The sequence below is a fragment of the Microplitis demolitor genome, chromosome 3 (genome assembly GCF_026212275.2).
Source record: "Microplitis demolitor isolate Queensland-Clemson2020A chromosome 3, iyMicDemo2.1a, whole genome shotgun sequence".
In the NCBI taxonomy this organism is placed as follows: domain Eukaryota; kingdom Metazoa; phylum Arthropoda; class Insecta; order Hymenoptera; family Braconidae; genus Microplitis; species Microplitis demolitor.
In genome coordinates this window covers 15,679,754-15,706,612 of record NC_068547.1, presented here as the reverse complement: position 1 = coordinate 15,706,612, position 26,859 = coordinate 15,679,754, and the positions used below count along the sequence as shown (strand labels likewise).

At 27.8% G+C, this 26,859-nt stretch overlaps 1 protein-coding gene across 3 annotated transcripts in view; it reads left to right on the top strand.

The window, feature by feature from the left end:
- The first annotated feature begins 6,963 nt into the window (after nucleotides 1-6,963).
- LOC103569605 (TOX high mobility group box family member 3) overlaps nucleotides 6,964-26,859 on the top strand; it is a 385,809-nt gene continuing 365,913 nt past the window's right edge. For 2 of the 3 annotated variants that reach the window (XM_053737255.1, XM_053737254.1), the window contains exons 1-2: nucleotides 6,964-7,067; nucleotides 7,167-7,273. In XM_053737255.1, coding sequence (XP_053593230.1) covers nucleotides 6,998-7,067; nucleotides 7,167-7,273 — 177 coding nt within the window. In that variant the 5' untranslated portion in view covers nucleotides 6,964-6,997. The remainder of the gene's footprint in view (nucleotides 7,068-7,166; nucleotides 7,274-26,859) is intronic. The other variant, XM_053737256.1, reaches the window with a different exon arrangement.

Genomic DNA, 26,859 nt, shown 5'->3' with positions numbered 1-26,859 from the left:
GAGAAAGGAGGGGTGTAAACAGAGAAGGAGAAAAAGAGTCTGAGGGTTGAGTTAAATTTCTCTCTACTCTCTCTCTACCTCTAAATCACGTTTATCAGCCGTCAGAGTGAGACCGAGTGGGGGAGAGTAGTGTACTCGCACCCTTTTCTCCCAACGTCCCGTTCCCGTTCTCACTCTCTCTATTTCTCTTGTAACCCACCGTAGAGAATGAAACAGTTGGTGGTAGAGCAACGGAGATAGGGGGAAAACTCGCGATATTGATTCCCGTGGGGATGCGCGCGACGAGACTCGTCGTACTCGTCGTCGTCGTCGTAGTCATCAGAACTTGGTACATTTATATGCTTCTATACTATGTGCGAATGTGGTTCTCGTACCAATAATATATGTTTACATATAGCATATAGATCGTTGGCAACACACAACGACACATTTGGATGCTTTGTAAACATGCCAATGTCAATTTTCGAGATTTTATCTTTCTATTTAATTTCATTGTTATTATTATTATTATTTTTTTTTTTTTTTAACGTAGACATTTTATTTTTTCTGTGTACAAACACATAATATCGATATTTAACTCATAAAATGATGAAATTAAATATCAAAGACACGACTAAATATAAAAATCTAGTCTCACAGGAGGGGTCTATAAAGTTTATAAGATCAAACATTAAAGTTATTAAGTAAAGTTCAACGTAACTAGATAAAATTATGTTGCATTAATCGAAGTTTCGAAGGAAGAGAGAAAAAGAGAGAGAGATAGAAATATACATAACGGTATTGTGAGACAAGAAATAAATTCAATAAAAGATTTAAGCGCTATATTAGTAGGAGGGATAATAAATCCCTTTTTCTACTCCTCTTATGTTTAAGAGGTTTAAAATAAAACCGTTAACGACTTGGACTTTTATTTTTATTACTATATTTTATTTTATATATATTTTTTTTTTTATAATAAAGTAAAGAGGGTAGAACGACGCTACATTATTAAAGGCTTACGATAATCATATTAGCGTTTTGTACATTTTTTTTTTTTTTTATTTCTTTTTCCTCCTTGATATATACGTTCTCTGCTTGATAGATATTTATGTTTTTATAAAATCAATATTTATAAATTTTAAATCATTTATTTATGAAAGCAAAAATAAATATTCACGTGTCAAAGTATAATATATTAAATAATATTTAAATTATTATGAGTTATAATGGAAAATTTATTATTTGAAATTTAATTTACGAATTAATTTGACACTTTTATGACGTTAATTGACATAAAGCATTTTTCCTGTCGCATTCTATAGAACGAATTGTTAATTAAGACGTATATAAAAAAAAGTATATTATATTATTTTAAAAATAAAATAAAGTCTAATAAAAAATAGATTAGATGGTTGATTGAATTAAAACTTTTGTTGACAGACAACCAAGATTATGAAAATAACATTATAACATTGACAAGTATTAAGTATATAATCAGTGGTCTAGGTCAGGGTACGGCCGCAAGTAAGAAAATTCTCCTCCAAGACATTGAACGGATCGATGATGGTTAAGCGTGCGGTCTGGGTATATATAAGTATTATATCGTGTGACTTCTTGCTGTCAAGCGGCAGTGTAGGTCAAAGTACGGAATTAAAGGGCAAAGATCCTGTCCTGGTGACTGAGGAAGATTGAATTGTCGGAGTAGTGGCAGTAGCAGTGCCATGCAGTAACTGTACCAGAAGCAGAGGAGCTATCGACATTGAAGGGGTCGTGAATCCAGGAACGGAAAGTGAGAGTGAATGGAGCACTCAAGCACGAGCCTCAAAGCCTACACTACTGATGGGTGGTATAGGTCGTGTACATAAGAGTAACTGAGAAAAAGAGATAGATATAGAATGGGAAAAGCATTCCTCTCTTATCTATAGTAAGCTCAACAGTTCTACAGCTGGCAATGGAACTGTAGTATAGAGTAAGAGACAGATATATAAAAGCGAGAGGGAATTCAGATCTATCACGCCTGACCCACCCGTTTGCCTTTATTCTATCTCACTCTAATCTCTATGTATACATATAAAACTTTCTTCTTTTCAGTTATATACGCTCACTTTACTACTCACTTTCTCGCTCTCTTTACTTCACTACTTGTCGTCAGCGATGTTCTACTGTACTACTGAGTGGTATCAAGGTAAAGCCCACCGCACAAACCCACTGGTTACTTTATATATATATCTTTGCAGAAAGAGCTTTACTGAAGCGAGCAGAGCAAGCAGTAGCTCCGAGTAGTACAGGTTGGCTTTACTTCCTGTCTGCAATGTCTACCTTCACGACCACTACTACTACTACAAGCACATTCTACAACTACTGTAAGTACCGATACAAAGTGCCACCTAACCACCGTCGACGCGTTGGTCTCTCTCGTTTACTGTCGTGTGCTGCAACTCAGACTTTACTTCTTTCTCTTTCATTCACTAAAACTCTATTTTTTGTCTTTATCTAACACACTTGCGATGCTTCGTCAACCGCCACCGTCGTTTGTACGGTGTATTACACAACCTTTGGTGATACCGGCGCTTCTTGGTGCTGCTACTACTGATGCTGAATGTATGTGTATATATGCATAGCTATACCCGTATAGTATGTATGGACTTCATGAATGAAACCCACGTGTTTCCGAGTAGCACGTGCCAACTGACTACTGCCGACTCATGTCTATTACTATACGCTCGTACAAGCAAAGCCTGATTATCGCGCCAGTTATAACCTCCCTCGGGCACTTGTGTGAACCAGCAAGTGTATAAAGCGAATACGTGAATATGTGCGTTCATTTTTTCTCTTTCTCACTCTTGTACGTTAGTTTACTCATTTACTTTACTACTGCATTACACAGTATACTCTAGTCTATTCTATTATACTCTACAGTACTGTCGCTTTCGTTTGTTTATTCTACTGATGGCTTTATACTAGTCCAGTTGTCATGCCAGTATTGCCATGCCCTTGGCTTTTTGTACTACTTTTCAGAGTCAGCGAACTCTGGATAGATATCACTATACAAACGGATAAGATACTTTTTTTTCATTGAATTAACCACGTTTTCGTGTTTTCAATTAAAAAAAAAAATGGGTACTTTGCAAAAAATCGGGAGTGATTATAAATTTCATTTTATTCAGCATTCGATTAGATCCGGAGTTTTGAGATTAAAATAAACTCCTCTTTGGAGTGAATTTGACTCTGAGGGAGTTTAATAAGAAAAAAAGTCATCCACTCCGCAAATTTATAACAGTAGTAAATAGTAAATATACAATATTATTTTTTTTTATCATTAAACTTAAAAAAAAAAAAACTGCGATGAAAGTTTTTAAATAGAAAATTGGTAGGAAGTCAAAGTTAGTAATGTCTTTTTTTTTTTTAATATATGGCACACTTATGTAATTATAATTATAGTGATTATTTTTTCGACAATAATTACTGTCATGATAAAAAAAATGTAATGACACAATTACGAATAATAATTATTGTCCATGCAAAATAAGTAACATGATAACGATGCTTATATTTCTACTTATTAAATAATTATCGTCTATTAAAAAAAAAATAAAACGATTACATAATTTTCAATTAATGTAAATAAAAAAAAAAAACAATTTTTATTGTTTACTGTCGGTATTAATTATAAATTTAATTTAATACCATTGTAAATTAAATTTATAGCATATTTTTATGAAGATGACCTTGTAGAAAAGTTACTAATGTTACTTAAAAAAAAAAAAAATTGATATTGGCTTAAAAAATTTTTTATTGATACATGGTGAAAGAAAGATAAAAATAAATGGGATTATATTGTTACTTGTTGTTTGATAGTTGTCTGAAAGTAATGTTATTATTTTTGTTTCTATACATTTATATATTGTTATTTATTCTATATTTCAATTGTCCAATGAAATTAGTTTTTGTTGAGGATAGAATTTAATATCCGTATACGTAACGATAACAAAGTTTATAATTAAACTTGACGTTGTTCACATTAAGGGCTTTCAGAATCAGGGCAGTAATGAATTATCGATCAAAGGCGATGTGGGAGAGAAGCGGCGGCTGTAATTGCATTGACCGAGGAGAAACGCTTGGTCGTTTCGTAGAGCTCCCAATTCTGACGTTTATGAGTATATACTCGTGGGTAAAATTAACGATGGCGTAAAAGTTAATGTTATATTGAGAAATTTATTGTTTTGCAATAAAGAAATAAATTAATCAATATACAGATAAAAATATATATATATAAAGATTATAGATCTGATTGACAATACAATATAATGTATATTATAACATTCTATTACAAACATTATTTTTTATAAAATTTATAACTTATGAGAGCAATTATCAATATAACTTAAAAAATTAAATAACTTGGTGATTTTAATCAATTAATCACGATGTTAAGTTTATTTTTAATGATTTAATGCTGCAGTAATTGGAAAGAATTTATATATAGATATATAATTTCTAAATGAACATGATGACTATTTTCAAGGATTTAATTAAAGAGCAATTAAAAGTTTTAAGCAATACAAATTTATTAAATGAAAGTAATATACTAAAAAGTTATTAATTCAGAATAATAAATCATAAAATATTATTTATTGTTTATTATTGTACATATTTTTTTTATCGATATTAATTTTGAAATTAACTTGGTAGAAAATAACTCTTGTTAATCATTTTAAAACATGTATGTATATATGTATATATACAATTTTAATATATTTTCACAACTATCTTGAGAATGCTAAGAGTTACGCTACACAACGAATTTTCCATGGGAAAAACTGGTTTTTGAGATTAATAAAAATTGACATAGTTGATAAATTATTTTTATTTTAAACCCTCTAAAACTAGTAATTGACATTGACAATGATTTTACAATGTCATAAAATAATTTAAATAAATTTAAATTGATTTTTAAAAAACTAATTTAATGTCAAAAAAAAAAATAAATGTAAAAATAATAAAATGATTTCGACGCGGGATATCCTAACTTGTTAGTGTTACTGCGCATGAAAAAGTCATTGAATCCTCTGGTCTGTTGAGTGGCGTTTCTCGAGTAGAGGTTTGCTCGCGGATGATAGGAGAGGAACGCGGAAAAGTCAGCCTCAGCATCACTAGAGATGTAAGTGGTGGTGGAGACGATCGTAGTGGTGGATTTGAGTCGGTGGTAGTGGTCGGTAGGAGTGGGGTGAAGTGTTTCGCGCACTGCACCTACGGCAACTATCGAAGCAACACGCACTACACCGCGCGCAGGACGGCTAACTAAATACACATTGAACTAACCTATCTACATTGTTACCTAGCCTGATCCGAGACGCCAACTGTGTTGAAATACAACTACTGGACCCTCTCCCACTCTCTATATATCTGTTAACATCCATCTCTCTTACGCTCGTTTTTTATTCTCGAACTCACCCTCACTTACTCACTTACTTATTTACTTATATATCTATATACATATATTTATTATATATATATATATATATATATATATATATATATACATATAAACATAATATACTATCATCATAGGATAATATATTTAAAAATAAAAAAAAAAAATTAAAAGCTTACTTTCTGTCACTCATTTACTGATTAGTTCTTTTACTGGCTGACTTACTCACTCTTTCATTCACTTACTCACTTGGTTAGTGACTTACCATACCATTTCTCTGGCGTGTTGCGCGTCACTGATGTCACACACGGTGTTGTATGTGTATAAGTATATGTATGTGTATGTGTACGTCACTTGACACTTGACTGCATCTGTAATCTTCCCGGGTAACCAAAAGTGTCATTGTCTATCAGTGAATCCACGTGTATAACTTAAACTTCTGTTTAACGTAGTTATTATTTTTAAATCTCGTACTTTTTATTTAACACTTGGAAAGTTAATTGAAAACAATAACAAAGTCAAGTGGATTTAAAAAGTGTTGTATTTAGGCTACATGATTTTTCATAGGTTGATAAAAATTAATTTTTAAATTTAGAAAAAAATATTTTTAAAAACTTTACTGGGCAACGTGATATTTTTTCGAGTGACAAAAGGATAAAATATTAAAAAACAAAAAATAGTGTTGATCTGTGGATTTAATATTCAAAATATTTTATCTAGATTCTTAGAAAAAGTGGCTGACAGTTGCGATTAAAAATAATTATAATTTAATAACTTTTTTAATTATTTCTTTATGATAAACTATTTATCGTTTTTAATATAATTTCGTAAAAATTTTTTTTCGTTGTATTAAAATATAATTTATCGACGTTAATATTTTAAACAGAAATTTTATCTATTTTTTAATATTCATTTCCGGTAATAAACGATTACGTAAAATTGAATAATAAATGTATAAAGAGAGACAACTTGGAATCGGCAATAATCGGATCTATTCGTTTAAAATCGAAGAGACGCCATATTTTTTTTTGTTTTTTTAACGTGTGCCATTTTTACGTTATTTTTATTTTTATCCGCAATTGGATCTCGCGAGTCACGTTTACGCGGCTATAAAAAATTCAAACGATTTATTAAAAATTTGAAGAAATTTAAAAAATTTATATAGTTTTTTTTAAATCGACAGTGATTGTTTCAAATAATTTGAAGTAAAATAAAAAATTACTTAGCGGGAAAAATGAAAAAGTCAAATTAAAAAAAAAAAAAAAAAAAAAAAAAAAAAAAAAAAAAAACGATTTTAAAATCAATCGAGTGTCAAGTGTTATTGACTGCTTTATCAATCGTTATAGATTTATATCGGTATTAATAACTGAATTTAAATTAATACAACGTGACTCTTTTATATTTCTTAATAAACCAAGTGGGATTTGAATCTGTTATTTTTATTTTGTACAAAATTAAAAAAAAAAAAGTTATTATAGTGAATATAAAAGATTATAATTGAGATCAGCAAAGGTTAATGATTATTAAAATAAAAAACAATAAAATAAACAGTTTGATGATAATAACAATTGGTGGAGGTGTACAATGAGCGACGGAATAGTTGGTGCCATTGCAATAAGTTTGTTCGGTACGAGTTCACGTTCTTTAAGTGTTGGTGCGTGGTAGAAAACAACAAAATATTTAAATTAATATAAAAAAATAAATATATAAAAAGGAAGTCAAAGTTTTTTTATTGACGAGGACTAAATTCTAGGCGGTGAGAAGAAGAAGCGAGGACAGGACATCAACATGGATTCGGAATATTCAATGCTAGGTGGTGACCTTGATGTATGCAGGATGTTTGATCAATATCAATACAAGGTACAATAGATATTTGTTTATTTTAAATAATCAAGTTAAAGTAAATGTCTCAGTAATTATTTACAAATTTTTTGACCCTTCAATGGTCATCTAGACTGAATATCAGACATTCTAGATCTAGATGTCTTAGTTTTAAAATTAATGTATTAAAATTTTTTCAAATACTTGTCTTAGTACCTTCTAAAATTAACTAATAATACCATTTTACATATTTGTATGAAATTTTTTATGGTTAGCATTAAATTTCTCTCTTAAAATGAAAGTGAAATTCACTGATTCAACCAGTGGACTAAGATGATCGCTTAGCTCACTGGTTGAACCAGCGAATTTCACTTAATTTTATTTATTATAAACGTTTATTTAAAAACAAAGTGAACTAAAAGAGTCTTAGTAATAATTACTTATGATTAAAAATTATTTAGTTAACAATTAATTTTAAAATGTTATTCTTGATTGAGGTAAGCTCTTAGCTATTGAAGTAAGTTCAAAGTTATTTATTTTCATACTCTGTAAAAATTTTGTCATATAATTATAATTATTATATAAAACTTAGTTGATATATCACATAAAGATAATAAATAAATATTAATAACTTATTGACACAATAAAACACTTGAATACACTCATGTACAGGATGCTGCAGTACCCGCGCGCTTGCATATTTTTAGTTCACTGATTGAAACCAGTGAAATTCACTGGTTCATTTTAAGAGAGTTCGGTGATCATAGAAATAAAACTGATCAATTACTGTTTGCAAATATATTTTTATTGACATAATTATTACCTGATTATTAAGAATTAAAACGTCTGGAGTATAAGAGTTATTTAAAGTGTTTGATCTTTAAAATATTTAATACTATTTTGCATATTTTTATGCATAAGAATTAAGTAAGTTGTTGCGTGGATTAATTAAATGTAGGATTCCCATGAAATGTCACGTGATTGTTCTTTGCTTCACTATAAATTATATAAGACTAATATGAGTAACATTGACCGACCCAATTTTATGAAAAACAATTGCACACACTGATAGAAGGATTTCTTAGTATTAAAAAAGATTTGTTAATATTTAACAAATTATTTCTTAACGGAGCTTTATTTAAGAAATATTTATTAATATTTAACAAATCATTTCTTAAACATCATTTTTTTGTATTTAATAAATATTTCTTAGCATCTAATAAACGATTTGTTAATATTTAATAAACGATTTCTTTCCATTTAAAAAATGATTTATTAGTATTTAATAAATCACTTTTTAACATTTAATGAATCACTTTTTAATAATTAATAAATGAATATTTTATATTTAATATATTTTTTATTATTTGAACAAATTTTTTTTTTATATTTAAGAAATTATCTATAAACTTATTTATTAAAATTTAATTCATAAAATCACACAGTTCAAGAATATATATCTATATATGTTTTTGCATGCAGCTACACACATTCATTAATATTTATATTTATAAACAAAAATAACTAAAACAACCATCGTATAAAATTTTCTGTTCTTTTAATTTCAAAATACAATTTCATAGTAATTAACACTATAACTAGAATAAACAAATTAAAATTTCTTATATTAAACTACGCTGAGAAATAACATAAAATCCGTTTGATAGTACATGTGTTTTTAATGGTTTTATATTTGATTAAAATTGAACTGAATAAAATTAACAAGGCTTCCATATTTTTATATTTATAATATGGATGACAATTTACAAAACACTTCTGATATAAATATTATTTAAGTATATGAGAGCTTCAGTTGTAGGTTACGTTTAACCAACAATGCAAGCTAGAACGGAGTAAAAAATATGACGTCGCAACGACACACACATATAGCTCTTTTAATACGTGTACACCACTACAGGCTCGTGTGTAGCCCTCTACCGACAAATTCGTCTAAGAAATATTTATTAAATATTAACAAGCCTTGTTTGGTGCTAACAAATATTTCTTTTATGTTAATAAGACTTTGTTAGCATTAAAAATATTTCTTAATAATAAAGAAGTTACTTATTTCATTATAATAAATATTGTTAATAATTACTAAATATTTGTTAAATCCAAAAAAGTCAGTTGAGAAAAATTTAATAAATCAATTTATTACTCCTAAACAAATCCTTCTATCAGTGCACCTCAAGCGCGAAAGTGCTGAGGGTGCTGTATTTTAAAGTATTGAGACTTTAACAGTCTCTTATGGAGAACCCGGGAAAAAATGATCAGACCTAACCATGCCTGTTCATGTATGATCAGGCTTGAAATTAGACATGATCAGGCCTGATCATACCTGTCCATGCCTGTTCATGTCTGTCTATGCCTGCTCATATCTGAAGCGTTGAATACGCTCAGGCCTGATCATACCTGTCCATGTCTGAAGCGTTAAATACGGTCAGGCCTGATCATACTTGTCCATGCCTGTTCATGTCTGTTCATGCTTGTTCATGCCTGTCCATGTCTGATCAAGCCGGATATATGGGATTAAATTTAAAATCTTAGTTATATTTAAATATAACTACCTTAGTTATAATTACATATAGCTAACGTAGTTATAATTATATATAACTGATATAAAATTTCATATAAGTATTAATCAATAATTAATAAATCAGATATAAAGTTTTGTTGACTAAAAATCTATCATGTATAAGATATAACATTTTGTTGACCAAGAATCTATCTAAATATAAGTTATCGCAGCTTGAAATTTTTTAAAAATTTTAAAGATGTACCAAAACAGTAGTGTGATGTGATAACAGTGCTCATATTACAGCCAGATATTGCTAATAATTTTGTCCATTTTTCTCTGGAATAAAAGCTTTTATAACTAGATATATACCAATGATCCATACACTTCTATCAACATTTTTATATTTTTAATTTTTCTATTAAAATAAAAAAACTAGCAGTAAGAAAATATATCAGAAATTAGTGATGTTCGTTAATTTGTCACATAGTTTCTGATAAAATCAACGGAAAATGTAAACATATTTATTACTCGCTCCATAGTATATTTTTTCATTTATATACAACTTATTTATTTTTATTAATTTACGAGGAAACTAATGTTACAAAATTTTTTCCATTTACTTTTATCTTTTTTTTTTTATTAATAATAAAATTTGTCACATGCAAATAAAAGTAATTGTATAATTAGTTAATATAATTTTTTTTTTTATTAAAAATTCGACTTTAACATCTAATCTATTGATCGTATAAATTCTTGAAAAAAAAGATATGTCTAAAACTATTATAGAAAATGTAAATAATCAATTGAACAAAATATGAACTGTCTGAAATATTCTAACATTTGAAATATTTGTTTACATCGATAAAGTATTAGCATAAATTTAATTACTTAGACATTTACTTTAATTACATATTTAAATTATTTTTGTCTATAAATTACAAGGTGAATTATCATCATCGAAAGACTTAAAGCGTTAGGGTATAATTTCATGATTAATAATCTTAATTATTAAAATTATTTAATAATAACATCTAAGATTATGTTAAACTAATTTATCAAATAAATAATAAATATATAGAAATTTATTCATCGAATATTTAAAACGCTCTCAAGCTGCTTTACAAAGGTATTTTATTTTTTATTTTAATTTTATTATTATAAAAGTTAATGTTTTAACAAATTTGATATCTATAACCGGTAGTAAGATATCCATAACCGGTTTTACTTAGTCAATTAAGTCTTTTAGACCCAACTATACGTGATTATACATATATTTTTTTCTGACCCTACATGCTTTCCGATACTTTTTATCTTGCTAAAAAATTTATTATTAATATAAATTAATTTAATTATTTAGTCAATTTTTTTAATCAATACGATTACTCATTTTAAAAAGATATATTAATATTTATAGCGCTAATTAACAAGTAGTTTATAAAAATAATTTTGATAGTTCTAATTTGATAGCATAAACTATAAAAATATATATGAATATGTATATTTTGTTTTATATTTTATTTTTTATTAAATACGAAGTGCGAATTTAAAAAAGCAATTTGATTTATTGAATTAAACCAGTTATGGTCAATAACTTTCCTTGTTATATTTTTCGCCTTACATTGCTGTATATATATATATATATATATATATATATATATATATATATTAGTTATCAAGAGAAAGGGTAAAAGTGTTCTCAATGTGTGTATAACCATGTCTGTAATATGTTTAAACTATTAATTGAAACTTGTATTGTAGGTGTAGTGTAGAAATTGATGTAATCGCTCGATACGACTGACGTTTTAAATTTCAAAGCTTGAATATATTATACATCAATATCGATATTTTCTTTAGAACCAGTTTTATTATTTCTCACATTGTCGTTTTAGATCATTGGTCAATTTATGTATCGTTCAAATTAAATAAATACTATATTGAGATTAATTACTTTCAGAATATATTTTTACAAGTTGCCAGTTGAAAAAAAAAAAAAGAAATTGATTTAATATCACATATTATTTATCCTAACCGATTTTTCAATTACAAACAAATAAAAGTACAGTTGAATAATTTATTGACATAAAAATTTAGAATAATATTCTCCATATTTTTTTTAATCATATTTGTCAATGGAATTGACGGTTAATTCATTCTTATTTTCTAATTTGAATTTATATATGTTTGTTAAAAAAAAAAAAATTAAAAATATATTAAATTTGATTAGATGTATAATTTGAGTATACGATGCAAAACGAAATTTGATTTCAAAATTTAATTTAAAGTTTAATCCTCAACAATCGTGATATAGATTGCAATTCATATCAAAATTCCTTATCAAATAAAATCTGATCGCGAATGGAATTTAATTGAATATTCGCTACAAACTAAATACTAAATGAATCAACTATTTGAACAAGGCCGAATATAAGTTTTAAAGTAATTTATCGGTAGTTAACGGTTTATCACCTTCGTTCATTATATGAAAGTATATTTTTTTTTAATACATATCTCATTAGATTGTGTGAAAAAAATCGACTATTTTTATTTTTTCAAAAATTATACGAAAAATGTTGTTCGACATGATGAAATAAGAAATACTGTTAGTTCGAGCTCTGAATATTAATATTAACAACTGCCTTATTACGATTTTCAATTTCCCTTTTAAATAACATAACCCAAGCTTGGCCAAGGCCTGGCGCAAAACTTGTGAACTCTGGGGAAAGCTTGAAAACCAAGTTCGGCCCAAGTCTGTCTAAGCATTAAAATGTTAACACCGAGCCAAGCTTGAGTGTCAATATTGCCCCAAGACTGCATCTGACTATTGGCCTAATATCCAGTGCCAGTATTATGCCAAGACTACATTTACGTATTAGCCCAATATCAAGAGCCAATACTGTACCAAGACTGTAGCTAAATAAGCACCTATACTTATTAGAAATAAATTTAAAAAAATATGTACATATTAGTAAACATGTGTGTGATGATAACATATGGAAATACATTTAGACATAGACAGATCAGGTAGATCGATGAAACTAATTTCTTTTGCATTTGCTTGATCTCGAACCTGGTCCTTCATGGTTGCTGGTATGGAAACTATTCCCATAATATTATGGGAACTATTCCCACATATTATGGGAATTATCTCTATGATAGTATGGGTACAATTCCTATACCATTGTGGGAACTATTCCCATAATGCATAGCAAAAGTTCCCATAATTTTCTTTCCGTGTGACAACCAAAGCTTGTCAATTGAGTATTGACTGAACCCTGCTCAAAGACTGGCAAGCCAAAACTTGTCAATAAACTGTCCGTTGAATCTTAGCCCAAGACTTGTCACTTGAATGTTGACTGGACTGTGGGCTAATCTTTGGACACTGTAACTGGTGGCCAAGTCGCTGGGCTAGCTCTTGTCCTGGCCTAAGGTTATTTTAATTAACTTGAATTAGTTTATTTTGTGAGCTGGGGGGACTCGCCTCGTTCTCTTGAAATCTGCGCTTATTAATTATGAAAGGAAAGGAGCTGGTGGTTTATTAAGTAAAAGATTTTTTTTTACATTATTAAAGGGAAAATATTATATTTATTTACCAAATACCCATTTTATAATATAAAGGTTTCCTCAATAAAATTAATTAGAATTAAATTTATTGCAATTAAGTATTAAATAGATTTTACGTGGAAGGAGACCAAGTATAATTTTGATTGGGGAAAACGGAATCCCACTTACTCTGTACCTTACTGCGTGCTCCATCCTTGTAGATGTAGGTGCGAAATGACCCTCAATTAGCGTAGGCAGCAAACGTGGCAGTAATGATTTAGGCCCAATCTTCGGTGGTAGAAAACCCCAGGAAATGAACAGCAACGATGCGGTAATACTCTCAAATTTTATCGGCATAATCAAATTTAATTTTAACTTTACTAAATGACCGCGTGTAAAAATTTGACTCGAAATATATTTATGTGGCTAATTCAAACGTTCTTCAAATAATATTTTAAAATAATGACTGCGGCTATTAATACCGGATGACCAAACTCAAGGATATACAATAAATTAAATAAAACTCGTCACTGGGAATTGATGACTAGACTTATCGTTAGGCCGGCTCAATTGTAATGAGCTCTGGTTGTAGGGTAGGGACCTCACCAAGCGTCATCAGTCCACTACTGTATTGGTCCACTCTGGATCGTAGCCATGGCCTAAGTCCTCGAGTAACTGCTTGCTAGCCCTTTTGTAGGAAAATTCTGAGGGCGTGGAAATACCTCACTGTTATCTCAATTCAAGTGGGTGACTAAAGAGTGTCAATTAACATACCATTCTTCTAATAGATGGCCGTAGGGTCAATTAGGCTATCGCACTCGATTTTCAAGTCGAAAATTAGAAACACACTGTTACAACTGAACCTATAGGTAGCTCAGTATTGTGCCAAGATCGGCCCCGTTGTAAATATTTTTTTTTCTACAAGGGTTTCTTTCGCCGACGATATCTTTCGAATGAATTAGCCGATTGAAATGGTTGAGGTGATAATTAACGCGTTTTATGGAGCTCTAGAGCTGATGAGATTTTGAAGTCGATCGTTTGAGTCGTTACTGACTAATTGAAAAAAAACTAAAAAAAAAAGTTTTTTTTTTTTCATAATTCGCAAATATTTTCGAGTCTAAACGGAGAGAAAATTATGGTAACAGTTACAATATATTATGAGAATGGTTCCCATACTGCATGGTAACCGGTTTTCTTCAAATGTTGATTATAGGAACGGCACCCATATATATTATGGTAATCATTTCTATAATTATGGGTATAATTCCCATATGGTATCGGAATAGTTCCTATGGAATCATGGTAATCGTTACCATGTAGCTATGATAATGGTTACCATAATATTATGGTAATGGTTATTACCATAATATTTTGAAATTATAATAAATGTTTTTTTACAATAAGCGTTTTTTTGTATACTTAAAATTTTGTAATATATAAAAAAAAAACGCTTCTTACAAAAGAAAAAAATTATTATAATTTCTAAGTATTATGGGAATTATTACCATGATATTATGGTAACCATTCCCATACTATTATGGCAACTATTCCCATAATATTATGGTAACGGTTACCATAATATCATGGTAATAATTTCCATACATTATGGGAATGATTACCATAATATTATGGTAACCATTACCATAATATGATGGTTATGTTTACAATAATATTATTGGAATAGTTACCATAATATATAGGGCTTATTCCCATATACACTTAGGAACCATTACAATGTGGTTATAGGATCGGTTACTATTTGCTTGTGGGAACTATTTCTATGAGTATGGTAATCATTACCATGATTCTTTCACATGCGATATAGGAACTGTTACCATAATGATAGGAATTGTTCCCATACTTATGGAAACTTTTCCCAAAAAGTATGGGTCTATATCCCATAATCCCAAGTAATCATTACCATAAGGGTATGGGATGATATTTCATAAACGTACTATGAACAGTTACCATAATTTTCTCTCCGTGTACTTGATCGAATGATCTGAAATTTTTAGGAAAGTTGACGGCCGATAAACTTTTTCGATTGCCGTAAGAACCATTCAAATTGGTTAATTAGTTCAAAAGTTATAGGAAGTTGGCACACACACACACATACAGATACTCGGACATCATTCTAAAAATCGTCAGAATAGCTTTCTAGGACCTCAAAACGTCGACATCTGATGAAAACTCGATTTTCGTAAATCGGACGGAAACCAATAACGTTCCGAATTTTTAATAATCTTCAATTTTCATAGCGGGAAGTTAAAAAATAATTCAAAATAAAAAACTTCGAAAACAGCATAAATAAAAATTAACTTACTTTTTTCGATTATAATTACATCATTTAACTTAACTTAAATCGGGAGAAAAACACCAGATATAATGCATTCTTTTAACACTTCAATTCAAAACATACGTACCCAACTAGAAAGTACTGTGAGATCGCCTAGAGTATACATGTGGACCTTAACTGGGAAATCCTAATCGAAAAGAAATTAAATTATTATAATTTTTAAGGGTAGGGGGGGGCAGAGTGGCCCCCCGTAAAATTTTCTATATGTCATAAATTCCGTCGGATAATAAGCATATCGTAATTTCTTATATAATGAGGGCTCAAATAGACCACCAAAAATGTTTATTAAATATAATTTATTAAGAAAGTTAGATAATAAAATTACGTTTTAAAGTTATATGGCAGCAGACTATTGAAATGATTTTTTACATTATTAAAATACAATTGTTTTAAAGTTTTTTGCAAATATCACACGTGCAGCTTCACAAAACGTTGTTGTGAACACCGGCACATGAATCATGGGCCCAATTTTTACATTGGTCACATTGAATCTACGGCTCTAAAGATTCCGAGTATAATTTGCCACAAAAAATACAAGTATCATCCACCGATTGGTTTTATTTACTTTTCCCTTTCACCTTTTCTTTTGATTGTTGTCTTCTCCGTCGTTTTAACATCAAATCCAAAATTTTTCGGAGAGCCCACTCTGCCCCTAATTTTTCCATTTTTTAATTTTAATAGACGCAGCATAATGAAGTGAAAATAAATATCAAGGGACTAAAAAGAAGTAAACGCGTTAAAAAAATTAATCATATTATAATTATTTTCCTGAAGGGGCCCACATTGCCCCCCTCTCCCCTATGTTATTGGGGCTTGTGGGGAATCTTAGTGGGAAAACTCACCGAGAAAATGACAAAAACTATTGTGATTTTTCCCCTTTCCAAGCCTTGGGAAACAAAATATCAAGCCTCGGCCGAGCCTTGGGAAACGAAAAATTGAGTCTTGGCCAAGGCTTGGGAAACAAAAAATCAAGCCTCAGCCAAGCCTCGGGGAGCAAAAAACTTAAGGCTCACCCAATGCTCAATCTATAATATTGTCATTTAAATTAATAAATATAATTAAAATAAAGTTTGATCACACTTTTATCGACATTACATTGGAGTGTACTTAACAAATTACTGAATTAACGGGAAATAATGAATAAAAGTATTTGGGCGCCACCAGGATTCGAACTGAGATCCTTCTGATTACTAGGCTGGGACGCTATCCACTGTGCTAAATCTGATGTTTAGATAATCATGATTTTTTGCTTGTGAATTATTTAAATACAATTTAATTCAGAAATATTAGATCGTAAACATGAGGTGAAATGTAGTTTTATTTAATGAACTTAAAATTGCTTGATGAGTAATGACATATTTTTATTAATTCATAATTTTATGATTTAATATAAATGAATAAATTAAGAGTAAGATTAAGCAGCACTACTATATTGTTTATTGAACTTTACTCAACATCTTGAAAACAGCGGTAAGTTTTGGGGCTGGCCTCAAGGGTCAACTGATCAACCGATTTTTTTGAATAAGGATATCCTGATGGGGTCCTGATAAGAAATTCGTCAGGTTGACCCGATGACAAATAACTGTTTTTTAAATTAGGATATATTGATGAGGTCCTGATAAAGAACTCGTCAAGTTTGCCCTAATAAGGCAAACCTTATATTAACCTAACAAGGTCCTTATTGCACTTCAGGCAAATCAAGAAAAAATTCTGGTCGGAAAGTACACTAAGAAAATAAAATAATATTGTCCAAACAAGAATTTCTTGGACCAAGAAAACGGGAAGTTTCGGGGTTGGCCTCCAGAGGAGTCAACCGTTTTTCAGATTTTTTTTTTGTGTTTGTATTTTTTTATATTAAGTATTTGTACGATAGTAAAAAATACATGACATAATTAATTGATTATAATTAATTTATAATAATAATCATAATTAATTAATTATAATTAATTTTATAGCTTATTATTCAAGTGTGATATATGATCAATTAAAATTTCCATTATAGATTTTATAATTTCCGATTGATGAAAATGCATATTTATTGAAAATAAATTGACGTACGTAAAAAAGTTTTTAACTTCAATTTTTTTTTTAAAACTAATTTGTTTCCTGATAACTTTATGATATGTGCACTCATGCGAAATTAATTTGACACATTTATTAAATCAGATATAAAACAATATGTATTGGGAAAGTTCACAAAAAGAGGAAGAAAGAGAGAAAGATAGAGAGAAAGCGAGGGAGGGAGAGAGGAAGATAGAGAAACTAAATGTGTTTCATTTGAATGACAGTCATTTAATATCTAGGCATAATTAATTGCAAACTGTCTAAACGATTTTTCTTTCATTTCATTTTCCATTATACTTTTCATTATTTTTATTTCATTTATAATAGATGAGAGTCAGTTCTAATTAAAATACACCGTAGACTATTTATCACTAAAAAGTAAATGAAAATCTTTTTTATATTATATATCTTTTTTGTTTTATCATTATTTTCATCAGACAATTTTTCTTCTTGGAATATTATTATAAAAAGTAATTTGAATTTCCCGAGAATATTCAAATGAGTAATATACATAATTGTTATAAAATTCTCACTCAGATTTATTTATTCTTCATCAGAAGATTTTTTCACTTCATTATGTGGTGAAAAAAAAACTATTTTTTTTTTTGTTATGTTAACGAAAGTTTATTACTTTTTATGGATGATAAAATTTTAAATTATTATTGATTTGGCCGTTGAATTCAGATGATGTTGTTTTGGTTTTTTCATTTTGTTATTATTTGAAAAACACATTGACACATGTATATATATATATATATATATATATATATATATATATATATATATATATACGGAATGTATTCAATCAACGCGAGTTGACTGAAACAATAAAATACGAGCGATTTTACATGCTGGTTAATGAAATAAAGTGGGTGCATAGGATTGTGGGAAACATACAAGCTTACACACTGTAGATACTTGTGTAAGAGGACAAAATGTAAATTTGTTTTTATTTTCAATTTTATTATTTTTTTTCATTTACTATACGTGAATTTTTTAATACTTGTTATCAATTTTATATTATTTTTTATCAAATTTTTTTCCTTTTTTTTTGTATTGAGTTTCATGTAGAAAATTGAAATCTTTTCGAATGTAATCAAAATTGTTTTTAATTCAATCTGCAAATTGAAAAAATATAAAAACAACATATTGCATAATTTTTTTTTAATGGACTTTATTTATTATTATTATTTTCATTTATTAATCTTAGTACATATAATGACAAAAAAAAGTATGAACTTTCTAATTTGAATAATTGTTCAGTATAAATGAATACATTTCATAAGAAAAATTTTAAATTAACATTTAAATGAAATTAAAATTTTTTTTAATTTATTTATAAATATATAATTTAATTAATAACAAGCTATATTTATTTATATATTATATCAGTATACTTTATAAAATAAATTATGTCACCGAATTGCAAAATTCTCATATAATGTTAAGAGAGAAAGTATGAATGCATAAGAAAATATTTACAATTTCTTTTATAACCATATTCTTCATTGTAAAGTTTTTTACTCTTTTCATAGGAATATAGTGCATTAAAAATTTTTATCTTCATTCAAATGATTTACTTCTATATGTTAATATAAAGTTGGCATAAAAGGAATAAAAATGAAATAAAAAATAACTTAAAAAAAAATTTATTTAATATCGCAGATATTTATTAAATTTCATATAATATTGTAATAAAAATATTCACAATACGAAAAAACTTTTTTCTAGATTAGTACATGCAGTTATAATTTATTACTCTCAAAAAATGATGTATGCTCGATTGCGTTTCATTTTCAAGCTTTACTATACTACTATATAATTACAATAATATATATTTATATTTAATAACTTAATTAATAATTATATTTTATGTACAGTAAATAATATTCAATACCTGTGATAAATCAATTTTTTTTTTTTAAATATGTGTAAACATAAATTCGAAAAAAAGTAAAATGAATTTTTTATTTTCATCTTTCAGCTTTAAAAAGAATTTTCGATTATTCCGGTAATTTATGTAGATTTATTTCTAAATCGCGTTCAAGTAAATTTAGTTAATTATATACATCTACATTCATTGTTATCGATTGAATAAAAGAAAAAAAAAGTAAATAATGTATGTAGGGTCAAGTTAAATATCAAATTATGAGAAGAACTAATAGCACAATAGCGACCGGTATTGAAGCTCGTTTATCACCCAAGAGAAAACCGTTTCACCATCACACATCACGAGTCATGAACGGTGTGACTGCGCACAAAAACGCCGTTATTACTCATGATTGATAGTGGCGTTGAACTCCATTAATAGCTCAATAGCACAAGCTTTGATTCATTTCAATAAATTCAATAATAAAGTCTATAATATATATTACACCTAGATAATTTAATTAAATGAATTTAATATTCTATTATGTATATCAAACCTTTTTTATTATTTTCTTAAGTATTTTTAACTTCATTTTATCTAAACTGGTTTTATTAAATCATTAAAAAAAATGAGATAGAATGAATAAAGCCTTCTTCTCTTTTTTAAACTCATTTTTACTCTTTCTTGCAATTTAAAATTGTAAATAAAATTCACAGAGTGAAAGAAATATAAATGTATATATTTTTCTTCTTTATCATGATTACTTTTTGCAGAACTTCCGTTTTTTTTATATACTTTTTCGTTACTTTTTTTTATTTATTTATTATTCTACAGCATTTTCACTCTTTACATTTATTTTAACTTTACTTCTCTCTCTCTCTCTCTCTCTCTCTCTCTCTCTTTTTTTTTTTTTTTTTTTTTATAATTTGTTTTTCTTTTTATTTCCTTTCTCTACTTCGCTCGCTTCTTTTTTATCCTCTTTGTCGGTGATACAAAATGGAAGAGCTAGACTACGGTTGCTGTCATTAAAGAATGAATAAACGTAGATTCAAAGACCATGAAGGGGATACATTAAAGTAAAAAATAAAAAATAAATTCTGTTTTTAAAAATATATTTAAATTCATTCATTCATTCATTCAAAAAACAAAAATATATATATATACATATATATATATATATATAAATATATATATATATATATATATATACATATATATATATATATATATATATATATATATATTTCAAATGAATTAATAATCATCATAAATATACAAATAGATACACCTAGAAAAATTATTTTGCTGGAAGAATTTATTTTTATATGATTAAATCTGTTATTTTTTTTATTTTAGCTTTTTTAAGAGTATTCAATAACTTATATTATATGTACTAAAAGATTATTTAGATTGGGTTAGTTAACTATATTTATTATAAAACAATTCTGAAATGAATTGTGGTTAAGAAATCGATTGGATTAAAGTACTGATGGATAAATCGGAATGAGTTTGTGTAAAGATAACGGATGCGGTAATAAATAATGTTATCTCACAGCTGTCCAAGTTTACTATTGTTTCTATATGTTATATATAGTATTATACATTGTATATAATATACTAGGTAGACGTCCGATATAGTGAAGCTATCTACTCTAACTGTCCGATCCTTCACAGCCGCTAGCAATCAATTTTTGCCTGATAGCGCCAAGACTTGCTGCTATTCAGTGTCTTAGATGTTGCACCATTGATTATATTTCAAAAGATGTTTTAGTTTATGCTTTTCACTATTATCAAATCATTTTGTATAAAGATTTTACAACAAATTTATCTTATGACCTATTTGTTCTATTTAACACTTTAGCCAACAACACTAACTAAAATACGTTATTTAAGTTTTGACCTTAAACATAAATCCTTAATTATCTACGCTACAAACTTTTATTCAAATCAAGATTTTTCGTATGCTAATATTTAACAAGAATTATTTCTTAATGTAAATTAATGATGAATAATTATAGCAATGTAAATTTTATTTAGTTAATCTTGCTTAAAAGAAAAACAAAATAACTAAATAAATGATGATGATGATAATGAAAAAAATATTGTAACCCAGATTATTTGTGACTGGTAAAGTCATGTGCATGGCTACTGTTTTAACAAGAAACTCCAATTAGTTTCTGTGCTCCCGTTATTTATGAGAGCATTCGTCAATGTTACTGCCGGATGAGAAATTCTTACTTTACTGGTGCTGCAGATTTTCTCATTACATTGTGTTTCATAACAAAATGAGAATGACACTGATTATGATGAGCTCAGTTGGTAAATACTGTAAATTATATTTATTTCAACAACTTTTTAACAATATTGTTTCGTAGACAGAAAAAAAATTAACGATCCAAGAAAAATTAACTTGAATTAAAACCTATTAATATTATGGTGAAGATCAAATTTTTTTTTAATTAAAAAAAATGTTGGGTTTGAAATTGATGTTCTTAGTTCAGAAATTTTTTTTTTTTTTTTTTCAATAAATTTTTATATTTTACTCGAAAGGGTATCATTCTTAATTTATAGAATCGCTTTTTTGATCCAAGCCTTGAATCGACATTAATATTTTTTTAATTTCGAAATTCTTAAATTTTTGCTTCAAGGACTAATTTCGATAATCAAACTCTTATATTATGATAGTTTTTTTCTATTTGCGATAGTGTCTCGAATCAAGAATATGATATTTTCAACACGAAAAAAAAAATATTGTTCCTCGAACGATCTAAAGCATAGCAACTCGTAGATTGTTACCACAACGATACGCACACTTATGGTAAAAATATCGCATCGGTCTTGTAACTATCTATTAGATAGCTGTGAGCCCTATACGAATTTCTGTAATCGTCATCTTACACGCCACCGTCTAACCTAATTAATCATCCATTTTGGCGCCTATTTCCAAGTATAACAATTCGAGTTTTTTTTTTTTTAATTTGTTAACTATCTATAACGTTACTGATTATTTACCTAATGATCAATCTAATAAAACTGCTATATATTTCAATTGTGAAAACTCTGTAAAAACCAATTTATATTAATTTAATTAATTAAATCTATATTATATTTAAATATTTACATATATAACCTCAAAAATTAAAAGATATATTTATATTTATATTTTAAAATCATTTAGACTGCAAATGATAAATCAGTTTTTAAATTATTTTATTTAGTCAAAATTATTTATTAATCATTTATTTATTAGTGATAAAGATTTCCAAACGTGTGTCAGATAGGGCTCAGAACGATACAGTAAATAGTTGCAGTAACAATCTAGTAGATAACTATTGCGTATTGTTACTGTAACTATACAGTATACTTCTCAGAATAATATTTTTTTCTCCGTGAAGGCAAATATTTTTACGTCTTGTTTCCAAATACTACCCTAATTGATTCCAAATGTTCGAAGTATTTGGTCGAAGCCCGGGTCAAAAAAAAAAACTTGATTTTGGCGTAATTTTAAAAATTGAAAATAAAGCAAGTCTAGCAAGACAAAAGAAAGTCAAGTTTAAGTTATTTTTTTACTTGCTTTTGACTCAGTTATCTTACTTAGTACCGATTTATGCCAACCAAGTCCAATTAAAGTCACGTTGTCTTGGATTTGACTTAGTTGTCTTAAATTTAAGTCATTCAAGTCAACTAAGTCAAATTCAAATCAAGTCGGACTTAGATTTGACTTAAAACTTTGAGTTAAAAAAGTCATATTAATGTTTAAAAATATGTACGGTTTAATGTCAAGGTCACGGAAATCGCGTGACCTTGACAAGTCCGTTATAAAGCACAACCTTTCCGCTTCGCGTTCAAGACGTGCAAAAGTAAGTCCGGCCAAAATCAAGTTAACTTAGTCAAATGCCAGTCAAAAAAATTATAGCAGTCAAAATCAAGTTAATTCAGTTAAAACAAGTCCATTAAGTCCAAAAGTCAACTTAAAGTTATTTTTTTGACCTGAGAAAATAAATATTTTTTAACTAAGTCTAAAGTATTTATTTAAATAATTTTTTGTTTTTTACAACAGTACTCTGAATGATTGATTCGAGATTAATTTCTTACATTAAACAAAAAAATTAAATTGATCAACATTTTGTGTGGTACCGAAATTAAATTGTATTTCAATTAAAAAGATGAAACGTAAATATTTCGTTGAAATATCGAAATAAATTTATATCGAAACTTGTTAATATAAATATAAATAAAATACTGCTTAAATTATAGAACTGTGTGATTTTTTTGTTTATTTACAAATAATTTATTTTTACTTGATAAACATTAAAAGTTATCGAAATTAATTATACTTGTATGTAAGTAATAATTTTTGTAGCCTACAAATAAATTTTATAGTATAAAATTATATTAAATCACATGTTTACATATTGAGATTTAAAATTCTCCGGCAATAAAATTATTTTCAATATAAATTCTTACGTAATTATATTAAATTATGAGAAAACATCTTGTAAATTACGTCATGCTACTTTCATATTTTTTATTTTATTTTTATTTTTTCACAAAAATAAAAAAAAAAAAAAAGATAAAATAAATTAGTTAAAAGTTCTGATTTGTTTCTCGATGCATTCGTTTGTTGATGCAAATATCCTAGGGGTTCATGCATATCTAATGTGCTATATCCCTTTCTCGCTTAAAGTTCCGGCGAGTCAGCTGTCGTGACAATCTTCTAAGTCACGCGATTTCTTATTCTTCTTTTTATTTTTTCTTTATTTACTCTATCTTATTTCTTAAACTTATTTTACATCATCAAAAGCAATATATTGGTTCAAGTTAGAAAGTGGAACGATTCGATTAATAATCATCTTTATATACATGTAGTGCATATCTAAGAAACTTTCACCGTTGTAGTACTCGCGTAATTCAAATACTACTGAAATTCATTTACCAAATTCTTAATAAATCTTTTATTCGTTATTAATTTAATAATCATATTTTAATTGAATTATAATTCAAGCATTTCAAGGTCAAAATTTCTTGAAATGTCAATTAGTTAATACCTCAATACATGCACAGAAAAAGAAGCTAACTTGGCTCAAGTAAATTATTTTCTTCAAAATGTCATTCTTGTTTCAAAATATTTAAATTTTCGAATTCAAAAAAATTTCAATTTCAAGTAAATAAATTATTACTCTTCAATGAAAAATACAAATTTTCTCTCGAAAATTTTACTCTTGAAAAAAGCATTTTTTGTTTTCAAACAAGATGCATACTCTCTTTCAAGAATTTTATACGCCTCATAACGCGAAGCGTTTGAGGTGGTGCATTACTCTCAACATGTCAAAGTCGAGCAATTTTGCAGACTTAAATTATCTCTGTTGCGTTTATTTTGTGTTTGTAAGATACTACAAGTACACTATTATCAAAAAAAATACTCTTATTTTTATATTCGATGTGATTAAAATAGATATATTTTGTATAATATTAGAAAAAATCTGATTCAAAAAAATTGTTTGTGGATATCCTGATGTCTGTACGTGTGGATGTGCCACGATTACTCCCGAAAAACTGAACGTATCAACATCATTCCTTTTTTATTAGCTTCAGCTTACACCGGATTATTTGCTATTTGAAATGACGCTTTCATTCGGTGTCGTTTAATTATAATTAATGAAAAACAGGTATATTTCTATGGTTACACCATGTTCAGCTCTTGGCCGCGTTGAAGCGCTGTTAATCAGGCTGATAAATATCTACACGCATGCGCTGCATGTTTCTCATCGGACGCCGATACCGTGAAAGATTGAACCCTAAAATTCAAGTAACTAAAAGTAACAAAAAAAAAAAAATAATGAAACCAATACCAATTTTTTTTTTTTATTTATTTATTTGATTCTAATTTCTTCAATAGGATACTTGAATAATAAATTATTTTGTATTTTTAAATAACCGTTATGAGGCGTGCACTTTTAGATTTTCCAAACTTTTTTTTTAATTATTGTGTACCAACGGATGTTGTACATACTGATGGGCATGAAAAATTTTTTTCTCAATTTTTTGAGTTTTTCAATAATTATTTTTAAGAAAGTGACTTAAAATTGAGTATATAAATTAAACAAATTTTTCATAATTTAAAATACTTATTATTATATTTTGAGAAATGATTATGTCTACATTAAAAATAAAAAGAGATTAAATATTAGAACATTAACTTAATACGACTCGAAAAACAAAAAAATCAAAATCCGAGGTCAAAAAATTCCTTCGGTTTTTGTCCTCAAAACTTATTATTTCGGGAGAATTGTATCTTACTTAATCAGCTATCCTCCTCAAACATTCAATTTAACCTTTAATATTTATTCTGAACTATATTTATCGTTTGTCTTCATGTTATACTTAACGTCAATCTTACTGTATAAGAACGAGATGAGTTAAAAGCCGGATTTAGAAAATAATTTCAGTTATATGAACTTCGAAAAATTTTTGAATTTTAACTTCGGTGAAAAATATAAAATACAATTTCATTAAATAATTTGATTTTTTATCTAAACTTATACTCTTAGGGAAAAATGGACCGCTTACAAAAAAAAATGTAAGCAATTTTTTTCACCTCAATTTTCTTATAGTCCCTAAAGAAGAATTTCTAACAAATCGTAAAAAAAATTATCAAAATAGGGAAAAATGGAGTCCTTAATAAATTTAAGTATCTTAGTTGTGTAAGTTCACTGTAATTGCCATTTTAAGTTTGATTGAAAAGCTTAAAATTTTTTACAAGAAACTTTAGAGGGCTGGAATCACCGCTTAATGTCCATGTTGCTCTTGTGAGTATAGTTAAAAAAATAAAAAAAATTAAGGAACCTATTTTGCCTATTCCCTTTTTTTGATAAAAATCCATAACACGAATAATTTATACGCATGTCAATATAAAACGATTACATTGTCAGTACACTCAGAAAATTGAATTATAGGAATTATAATCTAGTTATGGTAAAATTCTTACCATCAATCTGATCGTAGTGAATGATTGTATAAATCATCTAGATTGTAATAATTATTATCAAGATGGTAAATGTTACAATCTGGATGATCTATACAATTATCTAGATAGTATTGACTACTATCAGATTGATGGTAAAAATTTTACTACAAGTAGATGGTAACTCTTATTATTTAATTTTCTGAGTGTATGTTATGTACAAATATAAAATTTATTTTGATTAACAACCGCCACCTGACTAAAAATTAAAATGAAGTAGGGAAAGGGGGTGGAGGCAAAATGGGCCCCTTAA